The following is an 11,091-nucleotide window of genomic DNA, read 5'->3' as shown; positions in this document are numbered from 1 at the left end:
GCAGTGGTTCTCAACCTTCCTCATGCCGCGACCCTTTAATACAGTTCCTCATGTTGTGGTGACCCCCAACCATAAACTTATTTTTGTTGCTACTTCATAACTGTAATTTTGCTACTGTTATGAATCGTAATGTAAATATCTGATATGCAGGATGTATTTTCATTGTTACAAATTGAACATAATTAAAGCATAGTGATTAATCACAAAAACAATATGTAATTATATATGTGTTTTCCGATGGTCTTAGGCGACCCCTGTGAAAGGGTCGTTCGACCCCCAAAGGGGTCACAACTCACAGGTTGAGAACCGCTGCCCTAGTCTCTTACTGGCCAGAGTTAGGATCCATTGGGGGCCAGGGACAAAAGGGTTCTAACGAAGGGCTATTCTGAGAGAAGGGATGGCCAGGAAACAGGATTAGCTATTTAATGGAATAACACACAGACACAGCAGGCCAGGCGAGCCTGTCAGCTTGTCCTCAGCCAACTGCCAGCTATGAACTAACTAGAAAACAACATAATAGTGAAAGCAAAAAATTTTCCTCTAAATTTAAACATATATACAATAGGCAAAATGTACCTCTATGCATCCAAAAATCTAAGAAAACATCACAAGTAGAATGTCAATGCTTTAGGAACTAAGAGGTTAGTGGGTGTTTAGACATTCAGAAATATAACACCATTCATTCATTCTTTAATTCAACAAATCTTTTGGAGCACACGGAAGGTTCTGTGCTAGCAATGACTAGGACACAACGTCTGCTGCAAGTGGCTCACATTTTAGTGAGGTCAAACCATGCAATGAGTGATGGTGACAGAGTATGGGGACATGGAGGAAGTGGCAGCTAAGCCAGACGAGGGAGGTGAGGTGTTTTGATCACTGCCTCTCACCTTGTGGGTGAGGGAAGGATTCCCCCCCTAGCATCATGGGGATGACATAGTACACTACACACGACGCTGGGCAGGTGAGACTGATGGCAGATTCTTAGCCACATGCACTCCCAGCCTGGGGAGGAGGGCACTGCCTCATGCGGGCCATGTGGGGCTGCACTTGGAAATGGAATGACAAGGAGGGGCTGGCAGAGGCAGGCTGTGTAGTAACAAGAGGTGACCTCTGGTCCCTGTGGCAGGAGGTGATTGCCTGTTTGAATAATTCCGAGGGCTGGCAGGGAACTGAAGCCCACTACTCAGGGATGGTAGGCACTGTGCCCGGTCCCCGCCACATAGAAGGTCGTTTGGCTGAGGGACCTGATATGAGAAAGCAGGGTGGGGAAGGGACTTGCAGGTAGGCCATCTGGGGCCCTCTGGATTTTACCAGATGTCAAGGCACACATGACACTGGACCTTCATTTCAGGCCTTACACCACACGGGGTGACTCCTGAACTGGGCGAAGGGGAAGGGTATATCAGGGAGAAGCATGTGCAAAAGCCTGGAGCTGACAGAACATGGTGTGTCTAAACCTATATTTAATTCAGCAAAACTGAAGAATACTTCGGGGAAGGGGCGGAGGAAGGGGGGAGCCAAGGTTAATGCTGAGCGGAAGGCAGGGAGTTGGACAGTAAAAGCAGGCCTTGCTACCTATCTGTCCCAGCATATCAAGCCTCTGGTATCTCCTCATCTACTGCTTAACCTTAACCATGTCTTTGCTGGTTAATTACAGCATTAACAAGCCTAATGCTGTGATCATTATCACTTACTTGGTGACTGACTGCCAGGTTTAGAGGAAAGGATGCACACGAAAGGCTGGAGTAGGTCTCCCGGACCCAAGCCACAGCCATGCCCTTCCCACAGAGCGGAGGTTCGGAGGTGATAGGGGCAACAAAGACTTTCTGACGCCTCTGAGCTTCTTCTCAACAGGGCCTCGAACTTGGCCTTTGTCCTTGGCCTTAGTCCAGTTTTAGCAAGAGCGGCAGAGTCAGTTTAGTAAAAGTCCCCCTTCTTGGTATCTTTCTTTTCCAGTTTTATTGATACAGTTGGCACACAGCGCTGTAAAAGTGTAAGTGTACAGCATAATGACCTGACTTACATATGTTGTGAGATGATTAGCATCCCTCATCTCATATAGATTTAAAAAAAGAAAAAAATGATTTTTTGTTTTTTCCCTGTGATGAGAACTCTTAGGATTGATTTACTGTCTTAACAACTTACAGCAGTGTTAACTATAGACATCGCATTGTACATTACATACTTAGTACTATTTAACTTGTAACTGGAAGTTTATATCTTTTGATCACCTTTGTCCAATTCTCCCACCCTCTACCCCCTGCCCCTGGTAACCACAAATGTGATCTCTTTTCCTGTGAGTTTGGATTTGTTTATTTGTTTGTTTTTTAGATTCCACGTAAACGTGAGATCATACAGTATGTGTCTTTTTCTGTCTGACTTATTTCACTCAGCATAACTCCCTCAAGGTCCATCCATGTTGTCACAAACGGCAGGTTTTCCTTCTTCCTAAATGGCTGAAAAATATTCCATATACACCACATTTTCTTGACCCATTCACCAGTGATGAGCACTTAGGTTGCTTGCATGTCCTGGCTATTGTAAACAATGCTGCAATAAACATGGGGATGCAGACATCTGATCAGATTCCTTATCCCCCACCCTCTATATCTTCTCACCCCCGCCTGCCTTCAGCAAGAATCCTAGTAGTGGGGCTACCATGAATCTTCCTAGGCTTGATGTTTCTTCTTAGTAATTTTCCATCCACTAACCCCACCTTGGCCATAAATCTCCACCTCTCCTTGCTGTATTTGGAGTTGAGCCTGATCTCTCTCCTAATGCAAAGCCCTCCCCTGCGGTGGTCCCTCTTTTTTCTTTTTTTTTAGTGATTTTATTTATTATTTATTTATTAATTTTATTGTTGAGATTATTACAGATGTCCCTCTTTTTTGCCCCCATAGTTCCCCTCTATCCGGTTCCCACCCCACCCCAGGCCCTCGCCACCCTATTGTCTGTGTCCACAGGTAATGCATACATGCATTTAAGATCTTTGTCTAATCTCTTCCCGAACCCCCAACCCCTTCCCTCTGAGAGAAAAAATATGAACAACAAAGTGACAACAAATACATATCAATAAACAGCTGAATCTAAAAATCAAATGAATAAAAAAATGATGAACAGAGTAAACTGGTGAATGGAATAGAATCAGGGGCATGGAAATGGAACAGACGGAAGGTCCCTCTTGAATAGTCTTTCTTACCATTTTTTAACAAGTGTCATGAATAAGATTTTTTTACAGCATCTACATAATGTTAACAGCCCAGTTCTACATTCTGCTGAATCAAAAGAGTCCACAGATCAACACTGGGAGGCCTTACCCCAGACCCTCGGAATCAGAATCTGCATTTTAAAAGTCTCAGGCAATCAGTGCTCTTTAAAGCCCAAGATGCACTACTTTATCATACCTATTGGATTTTCACATTCTCTAGAAGAAAGGGCACCCCCATGAGATGAGTTTTCACTTTTTATAGGTGAAAATGTAAATTGAAGATGACTGAGAAAGACTGAGTTAGACTTTACATTTCATGCGATTGAGCCAAATCTGGGCTGTTCCCTTTCTCTGATGCCAGCCAGAGCAGCCAGGATGGGAGGACAATGACAGACCGGGGTCCTCCAGCCCCTGGGATTTCCGGCAGTTTATTCCAGCTCACTCATCGAAAAGGTGCACAGCTACACTTTGCTCAGTGCTGGACCTGAAGGAGCTGGACTCCAGGCGTGGGGCTCAGGCTCCTTGAGCTACTACTACTGGCTGGGACCTGAGAGGCATCAAAGATGATCCTGCAAGAGGCAGCCAATCAATGATTCTCATCACTGATGTTTCTCTCTCTCTCCCTCTCCCTTACTCTCTGAAATCAATATTTGGCTTTAAGAAGTACTACCTGTGGCTCCATTATCTAGCAGAGTTTCCTAACACTAGTGATAAATAGGAGTTCCAACACAGATCCTGGCTGGGGGATATGATTTCAGAATCATAGAAGAAATGAGATAAACAGTGAGGTATTTCAGGCACAAAATCTGAAAGAAGTTATCCTGAGCAAGGCAGCTGGATGATAGTGGCAAAGGACCCTGTTGTTACACAGCTCATATATTTGTCAGTGTTGACATAGTACATGGGAGGTAGTCAATACTAGCTCATTGAATGCTGATTAATAGTGAGCATGAGGAATATAAGAAAACTAGTTAATATCTCTGTAGAACAAGAAGATTTTTGGAAATTACCTATAAGACGTATTTGAAAGTTGATATTAAAAGTGTAAAAAACACCCAGTTTAAATAATGCAAACTCTTCAACTTGCACTCACTATAAACATTTAAAATATACATTTATTAAGATATAATTCATGTGCAATACAATTTACCTATTTAAAGTGTGCAATTCACCCAGCATGGTGACTCAGTGGTTGAGCATCGACCTATGAATCAGGAGGTCACGGTCCGATTCCTGGTCAGGGCATATACCCGGGTTGCGAGCTTGATCCCGTGCAACAGGCAGCCAATCAATGATTCTCATCATTGATGTCTCTCTCTCTCTCTCTCTCTCTCTCTCTCTCTCTCTCTCTCCCCCCCCTCCTTCCCTGAAATCAATAAAAATATATTTAAAAATAAAAAAGTGTACAATTAAATGGATTTTAGTAAATTCACAGATTTGAATCACCACAATCTAATTTTAGAGTATTTCATTACCCACCAGAAGAAATCTATATCTTTTATCAGTCACTCTCCATTTCTCTCCAACATCCGTTCCCCACCCTCTCCTAGGAAGCCACTAATTTATAATCCGTCTCCCATAGATTCACCTACTCTGGACATCTATAATAATAAAAGGGTAATATGCTAATTAGATCGGATGTCTTCCGGACATCATTCCGGATGTCCTTCCTGACGAAGCCGGGGCCAGAGGGAAGCCAGCCAGGGTCCTGGTGGCTGCGGGTGGACCAAGGGAAGCCAGACCGGGTTCTGGGTGCCTGTGGGCGGCCAGAGGAGGGAAGCAGCCCAGGTCCTGGGTGCCAGAGGGAAGCCAGTGCCAGAGGGAAGCCGGTGCTGGCAGCCGGGGAAAGGAAGGCCTACTCTTGCACGAATTTTCATGCATTGGGCCTCTAGTTTTATATAAATGGAATCATACAAGATGGGATACAGGTACTAATACAGTCACACTTGGAATAAATCTCCTCAAATATTTCAAAGGTAAATATTTGAAATTACTTACACAAGGAAGCAATGAAGCTATCAGAATCAGCAATGTTTCCCATGAAAGACAAGTAGACAAAAGAGCCTTCCTAGAGAGAAGAAAATAAAATAAAAAATGCTCTAATTTAGCATCACAACCCCAGGATGGCACCACAAGTACATGGCACTGCCTGGGAGCATCCCTTCCCCCTCCCACCTCAGTTGGTACCTTCAGAGCACCACACTTACATAACCCCATGGGGTGTTATCCTGGAGTGCGGTCCCTGACCTTGGAAATGGATGAATCCAAAGCTAATGTTCATATAATAAATGCTATTTTTCAATGATTGGCATTATAAAATAAGGGGTGTATTCTTGTGGGGGAAAATAAGTTGAAATTTTTCCACAAGGAAAGAGCTTAAATGTTATATTAAATAGGCTAAATTCTGGATTAGTCTAACAAATTTATTATACTTTTGAGAAGTACCTCACAGCAGTTCATTTTGTCTCACTTCACAAAAAAGTCCAAGATCTCTCTTAACAAAAGTGGCATTCAAATATCTATATCATAGTTAAATTAGTTATTTTTCCTGCCTAAGGGCAGACTTAAGAAAGTTTTAAATGCTTACAGGTTACATTTTAAATTTTAGGTAATGAAATATTTGTAATTACACCGAGCATTTCCCCATCGCTGATGTATTTCTTCGCACTAAAGTTTCAAAAACCAATGAACTAGAATTCACTGGGATATTTGATTGTCATGTTGCTTCTTGGAACAAATTCTGTTGCTGGTCAATACTACTACTTTTTTTCTCACTTCTTTTTACCAAAGCAATCACTTATATGACATTAAAATTGTGTCTCTGACTAATCCCTGCTCATTTCCAGTACCACTTCCCAGAGGTTAACACTTATAACCACTTCTGTCTGTAGTTCTGGGGATTATCTCCATAACTTACACTATTTCTTTCTTTTCTTTTTTGGTTAATCCTCACTGGTACTTTCATATAGGGCCAACCAGCATGAGTTGCAAAGTGATCTGCAGATGGCTGCTACTTGTGCTGAGCTTGGAGGTGCCCATGCGAGGCCCAGCTGTGAACCAAGGCTAGACAACTCAGTTTCGCCCCATATGTCTCTGCAGATGGCTGCTGCCCCAGCCCTAGAGCTCAGAGGGAATGAGTCCAACTAAGTCTATACACAGGTTAAGAGGAAGTGCCTGAGACTCCAGCAGCGCTCTGTCTCCCTCAGCCTCAATCCTCCCTGGTTTTTACAGCCAGAAGTTATGGTGACTTCTCTTCCTGGCACTGGAATCCTGGGATGGGGCTGGTATCCCTTGCACCTCAGAGATACCCCTCCCAATTTTTATCCACCACATGTGGGTGTGAAACGAGCCTGTTCCATATCTTCACCCCTCCTACCAGTCTCTGTCTGGCTTATTCTTTAATTCTCTAGTTCTAAGAGTTCTATTCAGCCAGATTTCGGGTGGTTCTGAATGACGGTTATTGGAGGATGTGAATACTATGTTTACCTATATCACCATCTTGCCCAGAAGTCCTAAATGTCTGTGTGTTTTCTTTTGTTTGTTTGTTTGTTTTTCCCCACCTGTTCTATGGTATTTTTGTTATAGCAGCCCAAGCTGGCTGAGAGAGTAAGTGCTGGTGAGGATGTGGAACAACTGGAACCTCAAGTATTGTTGGTGGAAATGGAAAATTGTAGAGCCACTTTGGAAAACAATTTGGCAGTTCCTACTCTAGTTAAAGAATCCCACTCCTAGGCACTTACCCAGGATAAATAAATGTCCACAACAAAGATTTGTAAGCAAATACTCATAACAGCACAATTTATAACAGTAAAAAACTAGAAACAACCCAACTGTTGATTAACTGGAAAACAGAAAAATAAATTGGTATATATCCATATATTGGGATACTATTAAGCAAATTATGCTAAATAAAAGACTAAATACTTTATAGTTTCATTTATATGAAATTCTAGAAACAGCATACCTTTAATAACAAGAAAGCAGATCAGTGTTTCTTGTCTTTGTTAACATTATCAATATTACATAAATCAGCCAGATTCTAAACCCCATGATCATCTCCACTCCTAATGTATAAGCGATCACTTTGACTTACACAATTCTCCCCTTGAAAGTCTCTTATACTTACTTAGTTTTCTTCCCCACTTTAACTTTCACCACACCTTAGTGCAGCTCTTTTTCATCTCACTCCTAAAATACTGCAATTGCTGATCTTTTTGCTCCTTTTAACTAGCTTTTCCAATCCACCCTGCACCATATTGGGAGAGAATACTCCATAAATATATTCTACTCCTGCACTGTCTGGGGTCTCTGGGCACAGGCATTTACACCAACGGAGGAGACATTATATGAGGAGACATTCCAGGCTAGTAAAGCTTAGAGACCTCTCCTCCTAAAACATTCCAGGGTGACAGACGTAAAGATCTTGCCCCCTCCTCCCCAGAGAAGATCTGTTTACATTCTAGAGTAAAGGTCTTTCTCCAGAGAAGTATGAGCAGGTCACCAGCAGCTACATAAGGTGGGAGCCTAATTTGGGGTTCCTCCCATGTCATGCACCCACTGCATGTGCAGGTACCATCTGGCCCTCCCTGCATTGCCCAGTGGTACTTGAAGAATTAACCTGGTTAACTTGTAAAAAGGTTGAAATCTCAGACCCTTTACAGTTTCTGATTTAACACATTACCACCAAATTATCTTTGGCCATGCTACTCCCTTGGCTGAAACTCATCAACAGCTTCCTACTACAGAATAAAATTCAAAGTCTCACATATCATTCCAGGTCCCTTAACTGTTCCCCAAATTTATTCCCTAGGTAAACCCTGTGTTCTAGTCAATTTGGACTTCAAGGTCTTGCCCAAACACATGAATACACATCCACCTTTATGCTGTGGCCACACCTAGAATGCTGTACTTAGGTTGCAGATGAGGAAAAAACCATGAAGCCCCAGTGCACGAAATGCCCACAGCAACCTTTGAGGAATAGTGAACCACACCATTGGTTTTTTATGTACTAGTGAGTATATTGTCATGGCTCCTACCAGTGTACTGGTGGGAAATTGGGCTACCTTCACCCTAGGCCCATGGTCGGCAAACTGTGGCTCGCAAGCCACATGCGGCTCTTTGGCCCCTTGAGTGTGGCTCTTCCTAAGCCTTAGGAGTACCCTAATTAAGTTAATAATAATGTACCTACCTATATAGTTTAAGTTTAAAAAAATTTGGCTTTCAAAAGAAATTTCAATCGTTGTACTGTTGATATTTGGCTCTGTTGACTAATGAGTTTGCTGACCACTGCCCTAGGCCTACCCAACTGCCCTGAAGACCAGTGCAGTAGCCTGAGGTAACCACATTCTGATTGGACATCAGGGAGCTGAACTACCTCTGGGAATGCTGGGCTTGGAACTCTGTGGACAGGGGAGCTCTGCATTTGATGGCGGCCATTAATCCCAACATCTACCATTTGAGAAGTGAAGTTTACAGGGATAAGGAGAGACAGCCCAGGTTCTAGTGTGAACAAGTGAATTGTGGCTTCAGTTTTCCACCAAGCTTTATATTCCAGTCTTAGCTCAGGCCACATTTCTGGGTCTTCTGTCAATAAACTCCCAACCAAAGATAATACAGGCCTGCATTTTTAAAAAATATTTTTATTGATTTCAGAGAGGAAGGGAGAAGGAGAGAGAGATAGAAACATCAGTGATGAGAGAGAACCATTGATCGGCTGCCTGCACTTCCCCCACTGGGGATTGAGCCCACAACTCAGGCAGGCATGTGCCCTTGACCAGAATCAAACCCAGGACCCTTCAGTCCACAGGCCGACACTCTATCCACTGAGCCAAATCAGCTAGGGCCAGGCCTGCATTTTTTTGCAGGCCTCAACCACTTAATTTAAGTGCTCTCCTCACCAATCTCTAGAATATGTGTACAAAGATGCTGGTTGAAGCACTGTGTGTAAGTAGCTAAATAAAAATATTCCTATTAAGCCCTAGCTGGTTTGGTTCAGTTGATAGAGCATCGGCCTGCAGCCTGAAGGGTCCCAGGTTCGATTCTGGCCAAGGGCACATGCCCGGGTTGTGGGCTCGGTCCCCAGTGGCGGGGGTGCAGGAGGCAGCCAATCAGTGAGTCTCTTTCATCATTGATGTTTCTATCTCTCTCCCTTTCTCTCTGAAATCAATAAAAATATATTTAAAAAAATATGTCTAGTAATATGAGCTGATTAACTTTTCATGTTTCCTCAACTGTAAGATATAGCCCAATTTCAGAGATATAAGATATCAATAAATGGACCACAGTGGTTATGTCATTGATTGTTTTAATATGTTAAAAATGTGCATTTTAGAATTAAAGAACTAAGGCATGGTGCATCATAAAGTGGAACATTTTGTAGCTAGGACAGGTAATGGCACAAGGTAGGGTTGGGTAGGGGACATTTCCTTTGGAACAGGGAGGAGGAAAAACAGGGCAATGACTCCACACATTGGGCTACACCTCAAGGTGCCACAAGTGGAGATGTGTGTGGTGTTACCTGTAACAGTCTGTGCTTGAAAAGGAGACTAGATTTTAAACTAGGTGGACATATGGGTATATGTTTTAGTATTTTAATACATTTTTGTATGTCTAAAATCCTATATAATAAAGGGGTTATATGCAAATGGACCGAACGGCAGAACGACTGGTCGCTATGATGTGCACTGACCACCAGGGGGGCAGACGTTCAACACAGGAGCTACCCCCTGGTGGTCAGTGCACTACCACAGGGGGAGCGCTGCTCAGCTACAAGCCGGGCTGCAGCTCTAAGGATGTCCGACTAGCGGGCCTAAGCCATCAGTCCCCAAGGACTCCCGAACTGCTAAAGGGTGCAGGCCAGGCAGAGGGACCGCCCCCTCCAGTGCACGAATGTCATGCACTGGGCCTCTAGTATGTAATAATATTTTCTTCTCTCAGTGGGCCTAGCAACCTATTTTACTGCCCCTGTTCTTTAGAAGAATTTGTGTCCAATGACAGCTAAAAAACCAATTCTATAAATAAAGGAGTTGAGGACAATATTCACTGTTTCTTAGCTCCACATGTTAACTATTAGGAAGAAGGAATTTCATCATTCCAGAAACACCTGATATGTACACATATCCAACTAACATACAGACCTAGATGATTATTGAAAATTTTGCTTTCTATTTCTTTCTCAATACTATAGACCAACCATTTTCAATCTTTTTCATCTCACGGCACATATAAAATAACTAGTATAAAATAATTACTAAAATTCTGTGGCACACCAAAAAATATATATTTTTGGCTGACCTGACAAAAAATAGGTATAATTTTGATTCATTCACACCGGGTAGCTATTGTTCTGTTGGATGTTGTCATTTTTTTATTTGATAACATAAGGGGCAAGAGGTCAGTGCCCTTGACTAAACTGACTGCATGTTTTAAAAATTCTTGTGGCACATGGGTTGAAAATCACTGCTATAGACGTTGGCTTCACATTAGCCACGGGCTTGCCTAGATTTAAGCAAGGTCAAATTTGCAAAAAAGATATTTTGGCATAATTAAAATAACTTTAAGAAAAAGTGTGTGCATGGGCGAGGGGTATTTTAATAGAATTCCCTTAACTACAACCCTCCTGGCCATTTATAAAATGAGTTCAATTTTTGGGGGCACACTTCCTAAAGCCTGGTGTAATACAGTCTTTGTAGCCAGACTAAACAAACGCAGAACCACGCCAGCGTGTGGCATTGCAGTCACCTAACTTTGTTGGGCCTGATTTCTCCTCTGTAAAATGGGGACAATAATAACTGTTTTATGGGGTGTTGTAAAGATACAAAAATTTAATACACAGTATTATTCATCGCACATATTCGTCACCCAATAAATGCCATGACCATTAA

The 11,091-nt window shown here is 42.6% G+C and overlaps 1 protein-coding gene across 1 annotated transcript in view; it reads right to left on the bottom strand.

The window, feature by feature from the left end:
- Positions 1-11,091, bottom strand: part of EBPL (emopamil binding protein-like) — a gene marked incomplete at its 5' end in the record, with an annotated part of 18,470 nt that overhangs the window by 6,869 nt on the left and 510 nt on the right. The window contains one exon of the mRNA XM_014537230.1: positions 5,207-5,276. Coding sequence (XP_014392716.1) covers positions 5,207-5,276 — 70 coding nt within the window. The remainder of the gene's footprint in view (positions 1-5,206; positions 5,277-11,091) is intronic.

Source organism: Myotis brandtii, unplaced genomic scaffold, assembly GCF_000412655.1.
Source record: "Myotis brandtii unplaced genomic scaffold, ASM41265v1 scaffold174, whole genome shotgun sequence".
Taxonomy (NCBI): Eukaryota; Metazoa; Chordata; class Mammalia; order Chiroptera; family Vespertilionidae; genus Myotis; species Myotis brandtii.
The sequence above is the reverse complement of the archived record's forward strand: the minus strand, read 5'-3'. Positions and strand labels throughout refer to the sequence as shown.